At 37.0% G+C, this 27,025-nt stretch overlaps 1 protein-coding gene across 3 annotated transcripts; it reads right to left on the bottom strand.

Annotated features, from left to right (window-relative positions):
• Nucleotides 1-342: 342 nt before the first annotated feature.
• On the bottom strand, nucleotides 343-27,018 carry LOC126810360 (plasminogen). Of its 3 annotated transcripts, none has more exons than XM_050535369.1 (4): nucleotides 26,636-27,018; nucleotides 17,244-17,827; nucleotides 12,821-12,960; nucleotides 343-5,259 (listed from the first exon to the last, which is right to left on the bottom strand). In XM_050535369.1, exons 2-4 carry the CDS (start codon nucleotides 17,263-17,265, stop codon nucleotides 4,582-4,584), a joined length of 840 nt encoding a protein of 279 aa, XP_050391326.1. In that variant the 5' UTR covers nucleotides 17,266-17,827; nucleotides 26,636-27,018; the 3' UTR covers nucleotides 343-4,581. The 3 variants fall into 3 exon arrangements, with proteins under 3 accessions (XP_050391326.1, XP_050391325.1, XP_050391327.1); XM_050535368.2 differs by having other exon boundaries at nucleotides 17,248-17,827; nucleotides 26,636-27,016; XM_050535370.1 differs by lacking the exons at nucleotides 12,821-12,960; nucleotides 17,244-17,827; nucleotides 26,636-27,018 and adding an exon at nucleotides 5,415-5,531.
• Between the last annotated feature and the right edge of the window lie 7 nt (nucleotides 27,019-27,025).

Raw genomic sequence — 27,025 nt, 5'->3', positions numbered from 1 at the left:
GTGCCCCCCCCCTCAGCCCCAGTGAGACTGCAGTCATCACTGTTCAGACCAGCACCTGCAGCCAGCAATGGGATTCCCAGATTTTAGTTTATTTTTAATGAGGCCGCGACGAAGACTCTGGGGACTACACCAAACCACTAATGCATGCGGCACTCTAATGATTACCCTTTGCTCCAATGTATGCCCCCCCCCCCCTCGACAAAATCCTTTATCCGGGGCCTGCGCATTGTCTGTGATGTGGAAACGGGCGTTAAACGACCAAGTTGGTGATGCTAATTTTGAATTGAACCCAATATCATACCATTTAACCCCCAACTTTTTTTTAAAGAAAAAAAAAACAAATAATGGACAATATAATTTATTCTAGGAACAAAAAATAACAATATTTATAACAATATTTATATAAAGCAACATATTTAATATCAAAACAGTTTTATTTCTTCCGACATTTGTCAAACCACCGCTCAAGAATTTAAAAAAGAAAGTAGCTCTTTTATTTATGCTACACACACATGACGATGTGATTAGGTCGAAATTGAGACGTTCATGATCAGCACAACAATCTCACTGCAACATTATAACTGTTAGTGTTGGATATGTATGTAAATTCAAAATTCTAACAGTTTAAGCTCCAGTACTTCCACTAATTTTTTATAAATGTCCAAGTTCTGTGCTTAATGCAATCTAGTTAAAATACATTTATATTTCGTTTCGTCTTTGTATACTTTAGATGGCCTCCACTACATGAAGATCTGACCTGTTGTAGTGGGAGGTCGCGTCTGGGGTCATTCCAGCTGCTTTTGGCCCTATGACGTCAGACATTTGATTAACCAATCAGCGTTGACGCCAAGAAATCGTCGCAACAGACCTTTCCATTGGCTAATCCCTCACTTAAACTAGAACGCGGGCTATATAACAACCATGACAAGTAAAACGAAATTTTGGACTATTAAAAACGAAACAAAGCTCGTTTCCCAATTTAAGAATTATAATTTTCAAACAATTTATTTAAGAAATGTGAGGGTTTGTAAGATCCAATAAGTTTGTAGATGACCATAATATAGAATGTTTTCAACTTTAAGAAAAGACTGCCATGGTTGAATTTTTTTTTTATAAATTAATAATATTATTTCTTTGAAATCTCTAAAACGTTTAAAACTATGCACAATCAAAAGAACTTAAAAATCTGGTTCAAAATTTATTCACCTTAATTCCAAATGAATTTTTGTTATGGCTATTTATAGTTTGCACTGGTTTCAACAAGATCACATCGCCATCTTCATACAATTAAAACATTTATACCTTCTTTTTTGTAGAAGCCAGGCCATTCTTTATGAAAATCTGTTAAGCTCTTATTGGCCTAATTACGCAGAACAGATTTTGTAAATTAAAATGGTACATCGACTTTAAAATATATGTGAACGATATGCCTTGCTGTGCCTTAATATAATATTTACAGTTGAAACTTATTCCAACTGTTCGAAAATTAAAGTCTGAAAAAAAAAACCCACTAAATCAGTAGCGTGCAGGAGCTAGGTGATTGGGGCGCAATGGCGCGCTTTGCATCGTGGTATTCGGGTTTTGCGCCCCCTTTGAGTTTCTGCGCCCCCTCTAAATTGCAAAAAATCACGTGGTTCCAATGCGGCTTTTAACGATATAATCATAATCATAATGCTCAACCAGTGCCAAACATAAACCATGACTCAGATATGCCACAAATTGACTCTATAGCATGTTTTTTGTGCCTCATGCAAAAGCACCCGACTAAAGTATATAGGGCCTAGTACTGAGAAATGTGAGAAAGGAAGATATATTAAATATATAAAAACAGATGATATAAACTTGCTTTTAAAATTTAATTTAAATATTAAGCCTCATAAATTAAGTTTGGTACCCCAAATGGTTGACCCTTGTCGTCACCCCCTCCCCTTCCCTGCATGCCACTGATCGACATACAATTAAATCATATAAAATATTTTTAATAAACATAAATCAATTCAAGAAGTCCCGTACTTTTTATTTTATTAAACTGAGATATGACAGTATGCCCTCTATATTTTGGTATTTAATCGATTGTACAGGATGTTTATGAAATCGGTTCATATTTGGTGTAGTTACATAGCATAGAAATGAAAAATGAATGTCATTTTTATAAGGTTTTTTTTATATTATATTATATATATATATTTTTAATATCCAGAAGGTGCATTATCTAGAATGGTGGTAAACAGGATGCCCACCTTCAATTTCATTGTTGGTTTAACATATAATGTAACGTTGGGTTGTAACCTCGAACATTCCATTTTGTTAGTGAAGGAAATAACATGTCAATATCTACATTCAACGACTACAAAACACCTCATGTAAGCCATTTCTATATACTGTCAATTATACCAGACATGACTTCATAATGTATGGACTGGTAAACCTTGAAAAAAAAACAAGTTTAAAATTTCCAAGTTTCCTGTGTTTGAAGTGAGTTTAAAACTCAGTCATTTGCATTAATATATTAACTCGTCAATTCGGGAGACATGGTGGCTCAGTGGGTTGGACGCTGGCTCACTAACCAGGAGGTCCAGTGTACACGTTAGCGTGCACGTAAAAGAACCCTTGAATAAGTTGGAATTCGAAGTTAGAGTAGACCGTAGCGTCGTTGTCCGGGCAAAATTTCCCTCATAGCAGTGGTATTTCGTATGTGCGTCGTGAAGTCGATGCAGAAAAGTAGGACGTTAAACCCCATTTCATTTCTACATCAGTTGACTATATTAAGTCGTCAATTCAGTTCGTTGTCATAATTATCCAATCTAATTTTTTTTTTTCTTCTATTCGGCTCCGGTGGACATTTTAATCAGACTCTTCATGAATTTAGTTAAATTGATATTTTGACAGATTAGTAATTTTTTTTTAAAACTAAAAACTATATATAATCGACAATCGATTAAGATAGAATTGTTCATATTTTTTCCTATATCATTTAGTAATTGAACAGATTGAGCACACAAATTATAATTAAAACAAAATAATAAATATTATATCAAATAATCATTTACGCCTGTTTACATATACACATATATATATATATAATATGTACTTATATTTGTGCAAGCTATATATATATATAAGCTGCAAGAAAAACACAAAGTATACGATTACATTTGAACAGCCCCGGAGAAGAACGATCTAAGTCACTTTTTCAATGAACCCCAGTTAATAACGTCATCTGGAAGCAAATTGTATAAGCTTTCTGTGGAACAAACCATTTCAGGTAAAAACGATCGGAGTCACATCGAACCAAGGCCCTTCTGAAATGGGCTTCCGGACAAATACGTCAATCGTACCCTTTTTACCTTAATTTGGCTTAAAAGTGGAAGTTAGTTGTTGTACTGGTAATTATGATTCGTATTAAGCATCGTTTTGAAGTTGTAATTAAACCAACTCGTTGTTCTGTTCCTTCAAGCATTCTCGCCCAAAAGTCTGTTTTGCCTTTTATGCGAAAAGACAGAAATGTGAATTAGGCCGTTCTTCCCCTGGACTCATCATTTAACAAATACGAGCATACTATGGACCAGGAGCCGAGCATGACGTCACTGCAATACGTCCTTCAATCCAATAAGCATGTCGAGTTTCATGTCGATTGTACTTGAATTGGCGGAGCCTTAGGCTTTATTCGAAAAACGTCGCATTCAAGCAGTAGAAGAACAATAACAAGATGAGTAGCGTTTTCGGCTCAGTTCCTGGTCCAAAAAGTTGAAACATGTTCTCCCCACAGATGCGCCCATGTTCCTACCCGCTTTCTTCCACCTGATTGAAAAATGCAACACAAAAGTTTTTGAAATTTTGACTATGGCTCACTGAGTGGCATCCTAAATTTTTAGATTTTCAAGTCAGCATGACAATCATTTCAACCACAAACAGAATATTCTTTAATGACACTTTTAACATTCGATTTATACGTAAACAAGGTATATTTCCCCAAAAAAATACCAATTCAAACAAATATCAAATCTATAAAGTCAAAAATACATTTCTAGAGGTTGCGCTGTAAACGATGTGATAGCCCTATTGAAATGGTCGGTTAGCAAGTTCTCCCCGCGGGACATAGGAAATAATAGCACTGTGACAGCAAAGGGACAACTCTGATTTCCTCTGGATCACTGTGCATTCTTTTTAAGGTTTTTTTTAAAGAAAAGAACAACAATCACAGTTTAAAATAACACACATAGATTGTAAATTAATATAACAACACCAAGAATACAAGTAGTATTTTGTTAGCGGATTTCATATGTGTCTGTTGTAATTATGTAAAATGCTAGACATAGAGTCTATGTGACTCCATCATCCAGTATTTTCATTGTATTATTAAAGGCCAGACAGCCTGAATGCGTATAACCTGTCAATGTAAGACATGGTAATTGTGGAACATATTGGTAATTTAAGTGGTGAAGAAAGTTAACAGACTTCACCACACGCCTTGGCTTGAAGGCGTCTGTTTCAAGCTGAGCAGGTGACCTCCGACATCTCATTATCTCCTGTTTTAAACCAGTCACTACCAAAATATCGTTTCACTATGTTTTAATCGTCTCAGTTATTTTCTATAGTGTTCCTAATCCACGACAGGTAGCTAGATACCTTGGTGTAAATTCCGTACTTTCCCTTTCTACCACAGCCTTCGCCATAGCTCGTTACTCCGTAAATAAACCACCGTTTAACACCGTTGTTATCTTCTCTAGAACACATGAGAGGCCCCCCACTATCCCCAGCACAGGAATCAACCCCACCCCTTTTATACCCTGCACAGACTTGGGTATCTGTTATGTCATAATTGAATACACTTTGACATCGCCTCCTGTTAACAATAGGTACGCGTGCCTCCTGTAATTTCTCTGATCCATAAATAAGTGTGTTTTTTGTTTTGCCCCAACCGATTGTGTAACATAAAGTTTTTCTGCGAACTTTGTCCCTTTTGTCTGGTAAACAGGCAAATTTTATCTTATCACTTTCTACTGCGCGTTTAAGTTTGATTAATGCGATGTCATTGGTAATGGTGGCATAATCAAAGTCAGGGTGAGGAAAGTCTTTCGCGGGATGAACGGTTAGTTCCGTTTCTTCATATTCTCCCAGATCGAGTTCACCGATTTTCAGTATAACTTTTCGCTTCCGACCTTTCTTGCGCACACAGTGAGCCGCCGTTAAAACCCACTGAGGAGCAATTAATGTTGCACCGCAATATTGTTCTTTCCATCTGGTCATTACAGCTACCTGAAGAACAACAAAGTATATAATTAAATAGATATGACGATATATAGATATGATCCTATGACGATTGGCTAGGGACGTTTTATTACTGAATTATTAAAGTAAATGATTTTCGAGAAAATGTTTTAGATTGGCTGAATATAAAATTTTCAAATTACATTATTACACCTTTATGTAGATTATGTTTGCCACATATTACTTTTTGTAAACAAACAATACTACTTCAGCTTTACAATTTACTACCACATGCTTTGTGTTTCTATACGCATTTTGTGGGCATTGTTAATCGATCCACTCTAGTCAGTTTAGACTTCATAGCTGCAAGACATGGTAAGCTTATTCTTTCCCCGAAAACTAGATCACATATGCCGTGTAGCTATCAGAGGTATATTTACTTTTACGTTTGGATTTATAACGTTATGTGATATCTACTGTCGACAAATAGAGATAAGGGGTAATGTATTACGGACTTACAAATGCGCCAATGCCTTTACAGTTGTGCGTGAACCATTTCCGTATATTCAATTGAATATATAAATATTGACTTTATCACTTCATAAATCTAACATGGAACCAAAGGATCAAAATAGTTTGGAAATATTAAGAACTGGGATATGGATACATATTGAAGTAAAATATTAAATAAATTGATTAAAATCCAAATAATATAGTAAGTCAGCTTAAACCCCACACTGTGTATCATAATAGTGCATGCTATATTGAGATGTAACATTGTGTAAATAATGTCTTAGATTTGGATGCACTTTACAATCTTTACTTAAAACAGAAAACAAAGAAATAATTCTTAAATAATGACGTCAAATATGTACGCAATACGTATTGTGCATGCCTACAACATTCCAGCTAGTTACCGACATACTAGCAATATCAGTAAGAATGGGGTGGCTCGATATATAACTCTTTACACTAACATGACAAAGAAAGCAAGAACATCTTACAGATACCAAATACCAAACATTTCTTTGAGAAACGTTTCTCCATCATCTCAAAGACCGAAATATACACTATACAGCTTTATATCGTTTCTCTAGATACAATCCTGTACAATAAATCCTATAATAAAACCTGTTATTCAATCTAAAAATAATGTGTGCAAATATAAACAAATATTAATAACAGTGATAATTCTGGCGGTAATCCAGAAGTTTATCGCAACAGACATTTGTATTGAGGATGACTTTCAGAATTATACGTTTCGCTTGTTTCCAAAAAGTACATAGTTCCATTGGTTCCACAAGGTTGGCCATTTAGTAAAGTGGCGTTGTTTTAATTCCCAAGGAGTGAGGTCGCCTAACCGGTCGTGTGGGATTTCGTTTGGTCCTCCGTTTCCTCCAATTGCAAGCGAATAATTGAAATAAAATTGAACCATCTACTGGTCCCGAAATGAGCTAGTTTGTGTCGAGTGGGCGTAAATCCCTTTTCTCTCGGCTAGCTGTGGCTAATGATATATAGACATAGCAACACTAAACATAGCTCTGCTAACTATATATTTGGAAGTAATGAAAGCTTACACCACCTGGAAATAAATACCACAAATTCTACAAAGAAGATACTATAAACATGATACAAAAATGTTGGAACCAAAGCGGCTTTAGAAGAACCTGTGCGTTTCAGTATACTATTCGCCCTTCGTTTTAATATCACTGGAATATTGTATTTAGTCTGAAACATGCATCCCATATACACGAAACAAGACGATTATGCGAAATATTTTCGTTAATTATTATTGAATTTTCAGTTTTTCTTTATTGGAAAATTAAATGGCATTGGATTTAACGTAACACGGACATGCGTCATGCAGTTTGCTATGCGGGACATTTTTCCAAAACAGTGGCACTATTTAGAATTCCAACTAATAAGAGTTCCTTTGCCATGCATCACTGACCGCACTGGACAATCTCGAGGACGTCCTGGTAAGTGAGCTAGCACCATGCATACCGAGGCCACCAAAGATATCAAATTTATAGGGAAGGACAGGTAACAGCGGATACAGCATACATTTACTATTTATATGGCAGAGATTGTTATTACGAAACTATATTAAGAGTTTGAATAATATATGTTCACAGAATCGATCAATCAGACCGCAGTCGATAATTTAAATATGTACAGATAGCATAATGTGAAGACTTTGGTTGGCCACACTGAATCTGAGGAGTGGGAATCTCTAGCGAGCCGGAGGTGAGAATCAAAAGTTTTTTCACCCTGGTATAACCCGGAATTGAATTTATCGATATTAACACGAAACTGCATATGCTGATTCTCTCTAGAACAGTTCTTCCAAGGGGATATAAGGGGGGATTTGGTTGACCAAATGATCACAGACCTCCTTACCCTAACCCACAATTCCCGATAGATGACTTTTCCGTATTAAAATATGCCCTGCCAAACAAACAACATTTCGGTCTATCTTTCTAACTGGCTTATAAAACACCATATCGGGGATTTCCACCTACCCAGTTGAGACGCCCAGGGTCTAGGTTTACCTAATACTAACCCTAACCCAGAATCGCCGATAGACGAATTTCCTGTACTAAAATATTCCACATCTCATCCCCAATCTCAATCGGCCAGATGTCCTCCAAATAGTCATATCTTCGCTAACCGGCCAGATCACCCCTAACTGACCAGATAATATACAACGACGTGTTGACTAGGTCAATGACCTGTTCCATGTTACTGATTCTGTAACACGTGAGTAACTAATGCCTGTTTTTCGCATATCGGTGATTCTGTAACATGTGTTACGCATATGTGTTTAATAGGGCAGTGATCTTTCCCATGCCAGTGATTCTTTAACGTGTGGATGTCTGCTGGGCCAGGGAATCTTCTAGTCTCTATCGAAATGAAATGAAGCGGAGTTTTAACGTCCCTCTTTTTGGCACCAACCGTTCTAATGACGACATGCATTTGTGGCTACTCTTCGTACTATCATGGGGCCTTAAACGTGCATGCCAATTCCGAGATTGTGGAGGAATGGCTCCAAAATAGAACAAGGGATGTGCTATGAGGGGAACTATGCTCGAACAGTGGCGCTACGGCCTACTCTTATTTCAAATTCCAAAGTCAAAGTTAATTGTATTACGTGCACGGCAACGTGTACGTATAGGACCTAGCTTTGTCGTCTCATTCTTGTGCATCTGACAAGGGGAAGTCATGCTGGAAAATCATCGGCTCTGTGCACGCCACTGGGTTCTTAAAATAATAGTTAATTGTCTTTACTATAGGTCAGTAATTCTGGTAGTCCTTGACATCGTGTGGGGTGATGTCGTGATTAAATTGTACGGTTTATAATCTATTGCTAACTTTAGTTCTTGTTCAATTATATAATCATCAGAGACTTGATCCAATCATATTGTACACATGACTTAATGTTGTGCTGATTTTGTTAACGTAAAACTTATTTATGGATGTTAATTACCACTTTGATTAGCAGATTACAAGGCGTGAAAATGTCAACTCTTTCCATTTCATAAGATTATATCAACATGTTAACAATTTCACTTGACTTTTAGGTTTGAAAAGATGGCGTCGCCTAAAATAAGCATGTAATTACCCCAACAATACACAGTTGAAATAAGTGTTTGACGCGTCCTGAAGCTGTGACCCCCACAAAGGACATGTCAGTTGAATAATTACCCAATTTTTAAAGCCCGGGGATTAGTAAAATTCTAGAATATCTGACAATAATTGTAATCGATAGAGTACTGATATCGATTGATTGGGTATATGTCTAAGAATACTCGTTATGACGTCTATATACCGGTAAAATTGAAAGTGATACCCACGCGCGTGTTTTTTAAAGATAAAATGGTCATTATGAACAATAGTCCGATAAACATCAATTCATTACAGCACTTATAGCACATCATGTTTTCCCTATTATCAACTAGTTAAGCAAAGAAAAAATATTTGAAGAATCGAATTGAGTCTGGTGCCATATTCTTTCCTTTCAGTCGCTATCGATCATGGTGTGAACTTCAGTATAAAAGTTCATCAACAGCAACAGGTGAATGACACTATAAGCCCTTAGGTAAATAAAAGTTTATACTATTTAATTTTGCACTGTAACAAAAATTTCCTTGAAAAAACGTAAAAAATTCCGGAAACAAAAATTACCAGGAAAATTTTATCCGTATTTGTTTTTCCTGTAATTTACAGAAATTCCTTCAATTAACATAAATTCCATTTTCAAATACAGAAAAAAAAAATCCTGGTAAATTTTGTTTCGTGACCATGAAGGTGATAAAAATTTCATTGAATTAACCATTGACTTTATACGCGTGCGTGAAATAGCTTTATTTAACGTCCGCTTCCACCGAAGTGATATCGCAAATAATTTTTAAACGTAACCTCTTTTCGCTATTATAAGAATCGAGAGCAAGGTATCACAAACCGCTACTCGTCAGTGGTTGGAGGCTTTCAGATTTAAGTTTGCGGTATTATCAATTCGCAGGTATGCAGACTCTGCCATAGAGACAAACCGACTTACACTGGCCAACCGGTTGTACTATCCGGACTTTAGCGTGCTTTTTTTTCTTTTTTTTTTACCAGATATTACAACCTTAACACCCGCAGCATTAAAACATACTTTTACATATTTATGAAAATACTTACAATCTGATTACCGTATGATGAATAACAATACACTTTATAGATCTTATAAATAATGGAAATTAGATATACATGTCAAATAATATACCAAACGTTACAAAATATGATTCTTCATATTATGGTTAATAAATTGAAATGAATACTATAACATTATGATTATAAGGAATGATTATATATGTATACGATTACTTATCGTTGCACCGTTTATCCCGTAAAACAACAGAATTAAGTCCATTACAGAACGGAATAAAACATTTTATCCCTAAATTTCACGGAACTTCCTTGTCATTCCACCGTTTATTCCGTAAAATAACAGAATTAAGTCCGTTATAGAAGGGAATAAAACATTTTATCCCTAAATTTCACGGAAATTTCCTGTTTAATACTGAATATTCCACAGAAATACATAAAACACGTAATTTGAAGAAATAATTCAGACAATTAACACAATTTCTCCAAAAAATCCATCGATTAACAGAAAAAAGGTGTTAAATTACGGAATTCGGCCACATAAAAAATGGATATTTTTTACAGTGTGTCCTACTATCGTGACAAATATTGGTCGTCAGTATAATTTCGGATGGAAAGATCCCCGATTGCGTTCAATTAAATCAATATTCCACATGAAATTTAATGATAGACCTATTAACATTTGGGATAAACGGTAGACAGCTCAAAGTTATATTTAATTTGGTTTCGATCGTTCCAACATTCGCTTTCGATCGAATTCAGGAGAGAACCAAGAACATTGGTGCCCAATATTATTACTTAGCTATTTCGTTCCTGATATCTTATCTGTGTCAAATTTTACTCTACTAAGCTATTTCGTTCTGATATCTTATCTGTGTCGAATTTTAATTTACTTAGCGGAACCAGTGACTTATGAGATTGCATGAAAAATCGTAGTCGTATATAATACAGACTGTAATGATGAGCTGGGCATTGCGACTGTGGTCACGATACGATTCGTATCGCGATGTATAATTAATGCATTATGTACCAAGAAAACAACAGGATAAATGAATAATTTATATTTTTATTGGAGTAACTAAAACCTGGAAAAACAATGTAAGGACCAAAACAAATGAAATGAAATGAAATGGGGTTTAACGTCCCACTGTTCTGCTCCTATACTGGGCTAATGAAGACGGGCATACGCCATACAGTGTGCTACGAGGGAAATTTTGCCCGGGCAGCGGCACTATCGCCTACTCTTATATCGAATTCCAACTGCCAAGGGATCTTTTACGTGCATTCTAATGTATACACGGGTCTCGGTTTTTCGTATCATCCGAAGGACTAGACAGCTTTCCTTGTCAGTCCTTCCGTTCTGCACCACTGACAAGGGGAAACCACGTCGGAAAATCTGGATGAACTTTCTCGGCCAATGCAGGGATCAAACACACGACCCCCAGGTTAGCGAGCCAGCGTCTTAACCACCTAGCCACCGTGGCTCCAAGGACCAAAACAATTTAAGGGTGTTTGTGTACCTATAGATAATGTGTGACGTGGATAATTTAGAGCCAGCGTCTTAACCACCTAGCCACCGTGGCTCCAAGGACCAAAACAATTTAAGGGTGTTTGAGTACCTATAGATAATGTGTGACGTGGATAATTTAGAGTGATAGGTTAGTTACTGAAGCGACAAAAAAAACCCATTTAAATAATGGAATCGGCATCTCGCGATTCAATACGCGAATCGAGAGAAGATGAATCACGATACATCGATTCAATGATATATCGTGCCAGCACTCTACAGTCTAAAATTGCCCAGGGCACTTAGAAAATCTTTCCATCATTTGCCCTTCAAGATAGATGAGATAAAGACGGCAATGGAAAAGAACTACAAACGTTTGTCAGCTATGTGAACATTTCAAAAGGGAAGTGGTTTCAGGTGTTCTAGAAGAGTAAGCATACCCTGGGTCAGCCAAAGGCCTATGGAGTTTTATCGATGACGATACATTAGCACAAAATTCCCCATACTTTAATGTTCAAATTGCCATGTTTTTTTTAATTTTGCCATATAATGATATATTTAACAATTCTGAAATTGATGACATCGAAAAAGCGTTGTCCCAAAAATTTCCGTAATAAAATAACTTCATCAACCCCGACCCGTTGTCGACCATGAATTGTTAGCTAATGTTTTATATATAGCCAACACCACAGCTATCTCGAATCCACCTGTAAATGCATGGCTATATGATTATTAGTCTCTGATGGGGAAACGTTGGCTTAGAATTATTGATATGCGTTTGATTTATATATATATATATATATCACTTGGTTCAGCCAATCTAATATCTCGCTCATCAGATCAAATAGATTGTATATGGCGTGAAATTATTCTGCAACTTAATATAGTAAAATCTAGAATGTCTCCAAGCGTACATTGTATTTTAAACCAATATCAGGACAATTTGTGTAAATTACCTGTGATCTAATTTATTAATATATATAAACAAAGAGATGGAGACAATTGGATTACACATTCACTAGACTCAAACTATGTTATTTCTGGTACAATTATTTTATTTCAATAATTCGCTTGCTATGTTATTTCTGGTACAATTATTTTATTTCAATAATTCGCTTGCACATAGGAGTCGTTAGCAGTGGGGCGAGGAGGTGTTGGGAAGGGGGGGGGGGGGTGGAGAAAACGAATGAGGTTGAAAAGAAGACCCTTCTCCTTGGTCAAAAGGTTGGGATCGAATCAGGCTACTTGACCCTTGACACAGACTGTACGACCCAAAGCTCACGGGTTGGACCATTCGACCATCCACCTACCTACCCCTCCACGCCCGGGGTTATAAGAATATAAAAACGGTTTCATTTTATGTATTTAATAATTAATTATACTAACCATCCCGGGGTTATAAGAATATAAAAACGGTTTCATTTTATGTATTTAATAATTAATTATACTAACCATCCACGGCCATGATAGTTTTTTCGCTTCTTGTCCACCTACTATTCTGTAAGATCCAGACATATTAGGAGGTCTAATGCCACATTGTGCCTCAAGACTATCCAGTTTTCCTACTCCTATTTTTCCCTTTCTTTCTGATTCTAAAAAATACACAAAATATAAACAACGTTTTCTAAATTTTACAAAATATACATTTATGACGGTAGATACTTTGGTAAAATATAAGTGGTTTAGCAACGTTAGTCGCAAACACAACATACATCTACTGGCACTGTCAACAAAGGCTTTCATAACCTAGGTGCTGCTGTAGTTCGAGTAGAACTACTGCACTGGCATCCAGATCATTTCAAAATAGACATCAATGTATAATAATAAATGACACCTCCTCGGACCCCAGAAGCACCCCCGCTGGTGTTCCACATGGATCTGTACTGGATCCTCTGCTATTTTTAATACATATAGTGAACAATCTATGTGAGCTAAATCACAGCACGCCACCCGGTAAAAGATACCTTACTCCGTGCCGACACCAGTATAAGTCCCTAATAACAAAGGGGTGTGTTGACCTTGACTGGCGTAATGTGATGGGGCCCCCATGAAGCACACCAGGTTAATCCGGCCCTAATTATAGGTTCACAAATTACAAACCTATATATAATCTCATTTTGTAGGCTTATTTAACATTTACATAAAATGGATTTGTAAATTGAAAACCAGCGAATTTTTTGATAATGTTGTCGACAAATTAATTTCAAGTTTAGAGCCTAATGGATGTGTTGAAGTAGCTAAGCCTCTAACTCAATATCCTCCAAAGACATTGAAAACACGAACTATTTGTCGATTTAAATCAACATTGATGTTGTAATCTTACCAGGAAAAGAAATGGCTTCTGATATCCAAGACAAAATATACATTTTACCATTGGTACGCGAATGGTGTACCATAATGCGCTTCAGTGCCATTTGTAACAAGGGACTAGAAGATCGGGGCCAGACGTATTCCACAAGTCATGTCAAACGGTGACATCTTATTCTAATCTGGAGAGCATGCGCAATAAATACTGTCGGTGTAGACTGGAATAACCATTGCCATTCGATTGAAATTTCTGATGTATTTAGCAGAACATAACTGACTTGAAATTAGAGTAAAAACGGAAACGATTGAATGTAAATCAGTTTATATACATTCACATTACAAAAGTATGCGTTGCGAACCATTTGTGTCAATTTCTTTGTCCCAAATATTAGCGATTTAGCTCCTTTAAATCTTCTTTTGCAAAATCGCTTGACATTTTAACGATTGGTCTCTTTCACATAACCACTTAGAGCACGAAGAAATAATGTTGCATGAAAAAAACACCCATGTATCTCACTCAGTCTGTTAAATGTTAATTCTCAACAGTTTTTGTTTCTGCCTTGTTTAAATTGAAGTACTGTCCCACATTGCATGAAATAACATTTTCTGTGAGGACAAATTCGTCTACATATGCTTACAGTTACCTGACAGACCCTATTTTTTCAGCCAAAATCGCCGACTCTAAAAGTTAATCACAACTGCAGTCGGAATCGACATGATTTTCAAGAACCCTAGAAATGCTAGAAAATAAACACTTTACGATATTAAAATGACACCACAAAAGCTATATGCTGCAGCTATCGATATAGCTTATTAAAATGTCAATTTATTAGTTCAGTTAGTTCTATCCAATCTTACCCTAAAATATCGATCGACCGACCCTATTTTTTAGGACCAAGTAACTGTAAACACACGGCTAGATCTATTTATTAAGGCCAGCTCAATTTTTGGTCAAGGTCACTAAGATGTAAATAAGGTTAGGGCACGTGATTGTTGGCGAGATTGTAGGTAAGGGTTAGGGTAAGCGTTAGTGCTAGGTCAAGGGTTGGGGTTAGGGGTTTATGATTAGCGCTAGCCCTATTTACATCTCGTGGTCTTTGACCAAACTTGAAGGCGGCCTTATGAAATAGATCTAACCGTAAACGCACGTATTATTTTCTTGGCCTGATATGCCGTATAACACCGAGACATGATTAACGGTGATTTGAAATAGGATTGTAAATGTCAAAGCAATTACACTTTCTTCTATTCAGTCGCGATCATTGAAAACGACAATAGATGAAGTAGTGATCCCTTCTTATCAGTCTGGAAATATTAGCAGAGTAAGCACAACTGCATAAACACACCAGAAGAAAAATTACTGATATGACTAAACGTGTTTTCAAAAAATAGACATTGACTTTTAAGTTCTGTGGAATAGAGTGCTACCTGCATATTACCCCATCGGCGTCAGCCGTAGAACTGGCTATACTTTTTACTTCTTGTTCAAAACCTTTTGAGGATTCTAAGTACATTTAGTAGGATTCTCGCGCACCTCAAGAAGGGCCACAAATTGGAAAGACCGTAAAGACGTTCGTTTCGCGTTTTCAACCTTTTCTCCCCCCAGAGGAGTTAGAGAAAATTGTCCTGAAGGAGATAATTTGGAAATTTTGTACAGAAGTGCATAAAGGATTTCAGTCAAATGAGGTCACCGTGTTTGGTTGTTCTGGGGCTATGTAAAGACACATTCAAAAACCTTATTTCAACCGAATGTGATAGGAATGCTATTGGCGATAGTTATTCAAGTTTGTTAAACTGTAGGAAGGCGGTACTTATTTAAATTTACTTTAAGTAACGCTGATGTGGTTTATAGACGCGTGCGATATGGTTGCATCGACAAGAAACCTTTAGACACGAATTCCTAGCTTCTGCTGTCATCGGCAAAACATATAGGAATATGCTATAAGCCCACTTGAACTCTTGGTAGTAGCGAACCCAACTGTCACCACTTTGCAACACGAGAAGACAATATCAAACAGGCATTGTTTCTCAAAACTACCTTTAGGCTGCGTAAAAATGTGTCATTACATTATTTGCAGATTGTTGGTGGCACGTAAGATACGTACACTTGAAGACAGTTTAAGAACTGTTTCCAGCGATAGAACAGTTCTCACGCGCACACAGAAAAGATTTTAATTTGAATTGTTGTGCTGTATAAATACAATGAAATAAAATGTGGTTTAAAAAAGCTAAATCGCTATTCTTTGACACCTAGAAATGGACACAAATGGGTCGCAACGTATATCATAATGTAATATGAATGTATATAACTGATTTATGGCGTGGTTTCACTTTGTCAGTGATGCAGGACGGAGGGCCTAGCAAGGACAGCTGTCTAGTCGTTCGGATGGTACGAAAAACCGAGGTCCCGTGTACACATTGGCGTACACGTAAAAGATCCCTTGGCAGTTGGAATTCGATATAAGAGTAGGCCGTAGCGCCGCTGCCCGGGCAAAATTTCCCCCATAGCACACTGTATGGCGCATTTCCGTCTTCATTAGCCCAATTTAGGAGCAGAACAGTAGGACGTTAAACCTCATTTCATTTCATTTAATTTCATAACTGATTTACATTCAATCGTTTCTGCTTTTACTGTAATTTACTGTTATTCCAGTCTACACCGATCTTACATGGGATACGTTTAGCCTCGTTCATCGAGTGGCTTTATACAAGTCGCGCTCGAAGGCATTCGTGTGCCAATTTTAAAATGTTCATTTTGTCTTAAAAATTGGATATCAGAAGCCCAACTTTTTACGGTAAGATAACAGCCTCAATGTTGATTTAAATTGACCAATAAGATGTGTTTTCAATGTCGAAGTCTGTGGATGATATTGATTTAAATGCTTGGATCCTTTAACGTCCGAATTTTCATCCCCATCCGGGATAATGAAGCCGGTCATACGTCATGCAATGTAATATGAGGTAAATTTAATCCGGATGGCCGCTCTACGGCCTACTCCTATTTCGAATTCCAAATGCGACCGAGTTTTCAGTTTCCGTCCCACAGAACGTTTACCCGCTGTTATTTGGGAAAACCACGCAGGTAAAAAACCAAGATCAAGCCAAGATCGAGTCCGGGAACTCAGGATTAGCAGGCCATCGCCTTACTAACTGAGTTACCGCGGCTCCCCATCACAAAAGACTTGCTTCATCATCTTGCATTTTTAGAAAGACACAGCCAGCAAATTTATGACTGCAATTTAAATAATTGAAAACATTTTTTTCTTTTTTTTTCATAATCATAGGTATCGCATTTCTGCTATTTAACCAAGCAAGAGATTAACTGAACAGACCAGTCTGTGATTTAGAGTACTTATAGGATTATCAACAGTTACATAATTTTAGAGTAAACTTATTTAGAGTGCCTGGGTCTTTTTTCTTCTGGGAAAATGTCAAACGTCATTCAAACGAGTCGCTATCAAATGGTCATAAAATATACACAAAAGGAATACGGTAGTTAAATAAAGCAGGGTATATTACACAAAGATAAAAATGTTCAGGTATTAAGCCAAAAATAATGACACTATACCTACTTTCATTGGCTGTAGCATTTTTTGTATTATTTATCTGTGTTGCATTGTTGACTATTTCTTCTCGGGGATGTTTATTTGTAACTTGAACGATTGGTTTTAACATGTATCTTCTTTCACATAGTTTTCCTGTTACACGGCATCGCCTTTCTTCTTGTATTGAGCTTTTTCTGCAGATGTGTTGTACTGCGCATTCTCTCTGTCTCTTTTGCTTACACGATCGCGTACATGGGCTCCACTTAGACCAAGAACTATACAATAAATCGTAAAGTAATTGCTCAATGAAACGGTTTTTTCGTTTAAAACCCAACAGTTTATAAGATAAAACAGAACACCTTCCTTTCTGTCGTCGACATGTCCGTTTTTCCTTGACAAAACTGTTACCGCACTGTTCCGGTCTGCGACATCGTCGTTCACGCACCTGTTCACACTTTCTACTGCACGGAGTCCATTTGCTCCACTTACTGTAATATTCACATAGAATAGAATCTATATTTGTTTCTTTAACTTCTATATCTGATGTAGAATAGGTTGTATTATAATTCACTGGGGTAGTTGTTGGTTCTAACGTCGTCTTGCCGTTCTGAAATTTAGAGATCAGATTTAGTTTACGTCATAAAGAAAAGAACAAATAAATTAAATGGGGTTTAACTTCCTAATTTTTTCACCAACCGGGATAATTTTGCCCGGACAGCAATTGAATTCCCACTGTCAGGGGTTCTTTTACGTGCACTCAACTGTACCTGGGACCTCGTTTTTTCGACGAATTCAGAAAAGAACAGGGCTCACAAAATATTTCTTGGTTTCGCAATGTTTAGGCAATCTATTAGCCACTATGATCTTGTTCCCGGCACAGATTTGTCCAGATAGATATGGTTAGCTTGTGGCTAAATCAGCAGACGACTAAAGAATATATACATAAGGATATACGAAAATGGAAAAAAAAAGATTCGGCGTCTAGGGAGCCGCGATGACTCAGTGGTTTAGACACTGGCTCCCTACACTTGGACGTCCTGGGATTGATCTTGGTTTTGGCTTAAGAAGTTCATGGCGATTTTCCGACATGGTTTCCTTTCGTCATAAGAGTAGGCCGTAGTGCCGCTGTCCGGGCAAAATTTCCGTATGGTGCACAAAAGTTGGACTTCAATCCCAATTTCATACAGCTTCATTTCGTTTTCGTGTCAATCATTTCTACGTTTAAGTTTAACCTACTCGTTGTGTGTTTACGTTTAGGTCAATTGGTCACATCTCTCTAAGTAGTCTGGCTTGGTGTAACATTAACTTACATACTAATTGACTAATCGACATTCTTCACATAATTATATACCACTCAAGTTTATTCGAACCTTTTTGTACGAAAATACACTTGTTAGCTCTACACATAATAGGCTACGTGAGCACGTGAGACAAAATTACAAACGACCATTTTGCCTAGAGTGCCTACTTTGTTCAAATCTAATATCAACAACGCCTATTTTCACCATTGTCTGCAAGGTTTCAAGAGTACCCACAGATTAATCAACAGTATAAATTACAAGTAAGTGTTTAACTTGGCATATATATAATAATTGTCTGTGTTCTTTCAAGTTAATGGCCGATATTTTAGAAGTCATATTGCAAGTTAATGAGGTACTTGTCTGCTGCAGTAAGCAAAAGAATGTACCATGTGAATTGAATTTCTTCTAAACCAATCAGTTTATATGTAGGGTAATATAGTATTAAAAGGATTACATTTATATACAAGTGGTATAAATATTTACTCGGTACTTGTCGTGCACGATATAGGTTCCGCTCATTCTTTCTAGAACACACGATGCTAAGGCCTATTTTGTTCCAATTTAGCAGACAAGATGACTTAGTGAGTTAGGCGCTGACTCACTAATCAGAAGGTCTCGGGTTCGCTTTAAGTGGTGACCGAGAAAGTACCTTGTGATTTTCCAGCGGGTTATCCAATTGTCAGCGGTGCAAGACGGTGGTTCTGACAAGGACAGTTGTCTAGTCTTTCGGATGGGGCAAAAAAACGTTGCTATGTTTACACGTTGGCGCACATGTAAAATAAACTTTAGCAGCTGCAATGCAAAATAAGAGTAGACTGTAGTGCCGCTGTCCGGGCAAAATTTTCTCATAAACCCGTTTGATGCGGGACAGTAGGACGTTAAACCCCATTACATTCCATTCATTCACATTTACTTTAATCACCGCTTACTTATTTTAGTCCGAAATACAGAAAAGCACAACAAAAACAGTTAGCTTTTTAAAAGTTGCGAGATAACTAAAAAGTGGTATCTCGGAGAAAGCAGGGTAGAAATATTAATAATACGCTCCATGGCGTCACCAATGACAAGGGGAAAACCGGGCTGGATAATCCCCGACAAACTTACTTGACAAACACCGAACCAGGGCTTTATACTTATAATACAATATATATTAGAGGGACAGGCGGGCTGTGGTACAATAAATATATGTATAATTTTATCAAACATTTACATTTTTATTCCTGCGTGGTTGCGTAGGGGGTCCTGTAACATATATATTAATGGTGTCAGTTTTTATCAAGAACACCTTTTTTTACCCCAAAGCATTTGATCCTACTGTTAAGTCTTGGTGTGACGAGGTGAGAAAATTACCACAACAGTGATAAAGTCGCCATAAGAACAGTTGTGAACTAGGCGCCTAAACATTGTTCACTTCACATTAATTATATATTGGCTATAACCCTAGCTATAAATACCCAGACAGAATTCCTATCGATTTAATAATTCTTTGTGGTTTTTACCAGTTATCTAAAGACGAAAATAGACAAACATATCAATAGAAAATCCGTCTTTTAGAAAATTGACAATATAAAAGAGTCGTGAAGATCTCAATGTTCTGGTGTAAATACAGTTTACAGTCTGTGTATATTCCCTTCGCGTCTAGGAATTATAATCTACTTTGTCAAAACTATCAAGACAAGAAAAAAAAACCTCAAATATAGGTTAATAGATAGAATGAATAGTTGTATTATGTTAGTCTTGTCTACGTCTTCGCACGTGAAATTAGCATTATCTTTTCTTGACTTCCAGCTAAACGAGAAATGAATAGGTTTTATACGCAATTGATGTAGTCTTGTAGACTCGTATATCTAGGACTAAAAAAAGTATTTAGTTATGATTATGGGTTCATACGCAACATACGAAAGTTAAGCCGTCTGTCTACAATTAGCTCCGTTTGAGAACAGACACGAAGCTGATTAACTGGCATTCTAATTCATACACATCGACGATTTTAGTTGAAAACACTAAGTATACTTCGAGAATATGAAGCAGTATTTATTCTGCATCCATTTAATAAAATTGAAAATGTTTTTTTCGTCTTCGTGCGTAAGAAAGATGTAAAACGGATTAGAACCGCATTACAAACTAGTATACTATTCAAGGCAGATATCTATTCTCATTGTAAGTAGTTCTCTGTGTGCAGAATGTATACGCATTTGGTGTAGTTTTGTGAAATGAAATGAAATGGGGTTTAACGTCCTACTGTTCTGCTCCTATGCTGGGCTAATGAAGACGGGCATACGCCATACAGTGTGCTATGAGGGAAATTTTGCCCGGGCAGCGGCACTATCGCCTACTCTTATATCGAATTCCAACTACCAAGGAATCTTTTACGTGCATTCCAATGTATACACGGGACCTCGGTTTTTCGTCTCATCCGAAGGACTAGACAGCTGTCCTTGTCAGGCCCTCCGTCCTGTATCACTGACAAGGGGGGGACCACGCCGGAAAGTCTGGATGAACTTTCTCGGCCAATGCAGGGATCGAGTGTAGTTTTGTAGACCCGTGAATCTAAATGTAGAACGAAAATCTTTTGACCCGTAAACTTCAAGAGATTTGTAATAAGATTAGATCATCAAATCTCAGTCGGTAACAATAACCGCTTCCCCTTATTTGCGTCACTTTCTGATTTTTGTTACAGATTAACCGTAGCCAAGATCTCTGTGTTAAAAGTCGTCTTCAGTAGCCCAGTCGGAGTAGAACAGTAGGACGTTAAACCTCATTTCATTTCATTTCTGTGTTAAAAGTATATCTGGAATATGTTTCACCGGTTCTATCAAATGCGTTAAATTGCAATTGACGAACGCCAATATTGTCCTTTAATTAAATGGACGACATACTGGTAGATGACTTTTGAAAGCATTTATAACTTTATTTGATCATTTCTAACTCTGTAAAGTAAGGGTCTTGCGTCAATTAATTTTGGGTTTACTTGTGCATGAAGCCAATTTGGTTATATATACCAATTCCACAGTTCCATACAAATCTGACTGGAATTGTTCAATATATGGCAACCTACATGCTCTATAACGCTTATCTATTTTTCAAATACAGTGCTATAAGAGGAGCCGTCATAACCACTATACACATGGTCGCATTTGATATACTTGAACATCTGGCCTATCTTTATTCACACCGCGGTTCAATTAACGTCGTGATTAGGCTAATCATTACAACTTATTCCAAACTCATCGAACAAAATATCTAAATTAGAAGTAAATAATGAGTCAAATATGGCACAGGGATTCAATCCATCGACAGAGTTGGTTTTCAAAAACTTTTACTTAACCAAAGCGTATACATGGGTATGGCTATCTTGGTTACTTTGCGTAATTATATCTCACATAAATATGAATTGAGTTTGCGTTTACTTTAATTAAATAAGAATTATTAACAAAAATTCCAGGACTCCCAATAAAGAGCTATAATGTCTTCCATACATTTGTAAGCAAAGTGGTCGTCTATTATGGGACTGGTGTGATATTCCCATTCAAGTTTTTTTCTCAAATAGGTCAAGGTTTCTTGGATGATAACGAGATGCACTGAATGCGCTTTCCGTTCTGAGTCATATTGAAACAGGCTACAGGAGACATTTAGGGTTTGGTAACGATTAAGATGAGACACGCCGATTTAAGGTTAACATCAATGATTACCTTATATATGAACTGGACTTAAAATAAATGACGGTCTGCTAACTAAACTAAACTTTCACAACCAAGCACAGAGCAGCCCCCGTTCCCCTACTAGAATTACTACTAGAGTACGATTCAACAACACAAGGCGACAGTATGTTATAGAGAGAGAGAGAGAGAGAGAGAGAGAGATGTCCACTCAACACAGACTAGGTCATTTCGGGACGAACATATTATGGTACAATTTTACTTAAATTTTTCGCGTCTCCGTACGGGTCTTCAGCATTTGGAAGAAACCTCAGGTCCCGGAAAAAACCTACGAGCTCTTAGGCATGCAGCCATACTTCCTGGCACGTGGGATCAAAGTCACGCCACTTGACTAAATGACAGACCGTATAATCTAAAGCGCACCCAACATCAAGCTTGCTAAAAACTATTCCATTGTAATAAATCATCAAAACTTCTAATACCTAATTCTTATCTCATAAGGCGGGGATGGCCATTACGTTCACTTGCGGGGACAGACTGGACTGTCGGGCATATATTTATTCTAAAATAAATAAAATTCATCCTCGCATCCACTGAAAAATATAATGGCCTACATTCGAGGAGAGAAATGATCTATGCGTGGGGTGCGGAATAGGTGAATCACCCTAGTTTCGCTTATTCATCGCGATGGGGGCACAAGGATTGCCCAGAGTTATCCCCCACTCACTTGTTTATTATTTTTACTCAAGATACAAAATGTCTTTACAATGACTGGAGCGGAATTCTCAAAGTGCACTTTTCACAGCATGTATGATATTGGGTTACCTTTGAACTTGACAGTATGCGTTGTACTTTAAGCGATGACCCATGCCATTTAGTGGTACGAGGCAAGTTTATTTAAAGGTTTAGTGTATCCATTCTAAATGTTTCTTGGTGATAAATAAATGGCTTAATATAGCAGCAAAATTTAAAAGACGGGTTTAGTTTTAGTACATAATGACGAAGACAGTTACCTTCAGATGTAATGTTTCGATGAAATGATGAAATGTTGAAAGGGTGGGGGGGTCAGGGTTAGTCTGAGAAGGAGCCTTCGAATATGGTATGCTCAGGGGGCCCTAAAGAAGTTAATCTACTCACTTAGTTTGGAGGCCCCCTTTTAGTCTTGATTTTATGTTGATTTTGACGAATTGGTAAGATTGCCACACGTTAATTTGGTGCATAAGCTAGAAACATTAGGATATACTCTAGAACGCAACATTTACAGTCAGTTTTTCATTTTCAAAACATCTTCTCTCGCCAGGGACAAAAGAACGTCTCACTTTTCTGCACCAACCAGTATAATATAATTAAGGTGGACCTTCGTCATACAGTATTTTATGATGGAAATTTTGCCCGTACAGGAATTGAATTTCAACTGTCATGGGTTCTTTTACGTGCACACCAACGTGTACACGCGACCCTGGTTATTAGCCCCATCCGAACATCTAGAACAGGGAATTTTCTCGGCCACCACCGGAATCGAAACCCGGGCCTCCTGGTTATGACCTTATGAACAGCGAATTTAATGAGTTATTCATTGTTTGACATACATGTAAATGTTTATGAGCCTCATATTTCATGTAACCAACATGCAGTTGGGTAAAATTAATATTTATCATAATTTATCAGGTCTTTGTCGATCTATTCACTCATAATTCATGTTCACTCAGAGTTTATTAGATTCCGAATACCAATTATCTCTTAGTAATTTCGTCTTATCTCAAGATATGCGTCGCTCTTCTCCTAAGAGTTTAAAACATGCCCCCTACCGGGTATATCTAGTGGATAACCCTTTAGAGGAATAACAATTAGACCCCCACATCCACACCAAAACAGATTACAATTGTTTGATAACAGAATTACATATTCCTAGGGGGTAATTTTCGCGTTTGATTCATATGTAAACAATGTGCTTAAAAGAGAAATGAAATCAATTTCTTTTTCCACGGAGGTCTTAAAGTAGCAATTTTGTCATTAATTTATCAAGCAAACCACGTCCCGTCTGTGAAATGGAGTTTAACCTCCTACTTTTCTGTACCTGGGCTAATGAAGACAGACAGTGTGCTATGAGGGAAATTTTACCCGGACAGCGGCGCTGCGGCCCATCGAAATCAGACTGCCATGGGGTTCTTTTTTACGCGCACGCCCCTGTGTACACCGGACCTAGGTTTTCCGTCCCACCCTAAGGACTAGACGCTGTCCTCGCCAGGCCCTCCGTCCTGCACCGCTGACATCGAGAAACCACGCTGGAAGATCCCGGATAACTTTCTCGGCAAACACCTGGGCGAATCCCGGACTTCCTGGTTTTATCGAGCCAGCACCGTACTCACTGGGCCACCGGGGCTCCTTATATATTTCTCGGATGGTATTAAGGAGATTTGGCTGTCAGCCTTATAAAAAGTAAATTTATTATGTCCAGTCTTTGCGTCAATATCATCCAAAATCTTCGACATTGAAAACACGATTTATTTGTCAAATTTAAATCAACACTCATGTTGTGATCTTACCGGAAAAAGATGGGCTTTTGATATCCAATATTTAAGACAAAATAAACATTTTACCATTGGTACACGAATCGTGTACCATAATGCGCTTCAGCTCCAGTTGTATCAAGAGATTCGAGGGACGAGGCTAGACACATTGCACCAAACCAAACGGCGTATGTAGACTGGAATAACCAGACGCTAGAAATTTACACTCACTTGAAACTGCTGGCTTATTTCGTCGAACATAACTGATTTGAAATTGGAGTAAAAACGGAAACCATTGAATTTAAATCAGTTTATATACATTCATATTACAGTATTATATGCGTTGGAACCCAATTTTGTGAATTTCTAGGTCCCAAATGTTAGCGATTTAGCTCCTTTAAACCTAACTATATTATGGGAGAGAGAAATGAAGTTTAACGTCCACGCGGCACAAACTAGGTCATTTCGGGACTAGCATATGGTTTAATTTTATTTCAGTAATTCGCTTTCGCGTAGGGGTCTTTAGCAGTGGGAGGAAACGCGTTAGATCATCCGACCACCCCGTTCCCTCACCGTCTAAGGCACACCAGTCAAAAACACCATTGTACAAATATTGTAGGAATTAATATATTAGTGCCACGGAGTTCTTCTTACATAAAAATATATACCACATACTATGTGTCGTGTTGGTATCGTACGTACGTATATAATATAGATATATAAAGCAGGTAAACGGGTAGCTATTATGTAACGTAGATATATATACATATATTTCAGTTGTTATATACATAAATACATACATCAAATAGTTTACATATTCTACCAGCTATTAATTCATTCCCTAATCTATAATACATTCTTATCTACACTAGTGTTCAGTCAAGTACGGGTTTTTTTTTCTTCACAAAACGCTTTTCGCTTTCATTCACAAGAAGACCTATATAGCATGTATAGTGATCTAGCTCTCTGTATTTTGCCTATATATATGTGTGTCCTACATAGGTGTATTTAGTTTACCGGCCAAATGCCACAACAATCTATACGGCTATACTTGTTTCGCATTTAAATGGAATAGTTCGGTGTACAACAAGAAAGTGTACTTAATGTCATTTATCTTATTTATTATTAAGACGGATGCAAATTATAGAAATCTTCCTATATAAAATATTTTCACTGTTCGACATCTTACATTATAAAATTGCTTCGTCCAACGAATCTTATTTCAGTCGCGGTTTCGTCAAAATCAGGTTGAAGAAATAAATATTATGTACTACTGTTCCATTTTGGTTCTCACTGACAGACACTGGTTCTGAAATCATGCCCAAACTAGTGTTCCGTTTGGCTGTAAGTGTCGTTCACGCGGCAGGGTAATGGTATGGTTACTCTTTGCATGGAACACCTGATACCCTTTCTTATTTGAGGACTTTACCTTGTTTATAAACTTATCAAATTGCATTGATCGTCCTCTACGTTCAATATTAGTAGTAATGGATTTTTAGAATTGAAACAAGCATATGCTTTAAAGTTCAATATCTATATATTTAGTAGCCCATCGACTGTTTAAGACTTTATTAAAATAACGACAACAAAGCAATTCAGTCTGGGCGATGAGAATAATTATTTCTCCACAACCAGTACTATGTATTATAAAATTATCCGAATTAAGTATAGTCTTTAATAGAATAAACTATCAAATAAAACAGAAACGATATGACCATCAAAATGTTTTACGTAGACTAAACTGATCTAAAAAGACCTAAAACATGAATGTACCTATTAATGTCAGACTAATCCAAAATAGTCTTTAAAAATAGCTACAGTTAGTCTTTAAAAAATAAACTAACAAAACAGAAACGATATGACCATTAAAATGTTTTGTGTAGAATAAACTGATCTAAAAAGACTTAAAACATGAAATAGAATAGCTATTGATGTTTAGACTTACCTGTGGCGGTAATGTAGAGCGTACACTGTGTACATATAATACGTATAGTAAGATTTGTAGTAAACTACGAGCCAACCAGCCACCGTAACACATTGTGATCAAATAAACTACAGTCTATTTTCACTCAATTCACTTCAAGGTTTCAAATCGTTGGTAGGTTTAGTTGGGTGTTCTTCACCGTGTGATATTATTACAGCGCGCCGTCTCCAACACCTTGGCGAAGAAGACGTATATCGGAGTTTTTGTTATAAATGGCGAAGTTCATGAGGCAACAGCAACAAGTCAATACTAGCAGGTCAAACTTATATCTGTAGTTGGATATGAATGAGGGAATCTTTAAGTGTAAAATCATTTTATTTTCTAACCACACTTAAATCAACCTACGCGACT

This window comes from Patella vulgata, chromosome 2, assembly GCF_932274485.2.
Source record: "Patella vulgata chromosome 2, xgPatVulg1.2, whole genome shotgun sequence".
Taxonomy (NCBI): domain Eukaryota; kingdom Metazoa; phylum Mollusca; class Gastropoda; family Patellidae; genus Patella; species Patella vulgata.
The sequence above is the reverse complement of the archived record's forward strand: the minus strand, read 5'-3'. Positions and strand labels throughout refer to the sequence as shown.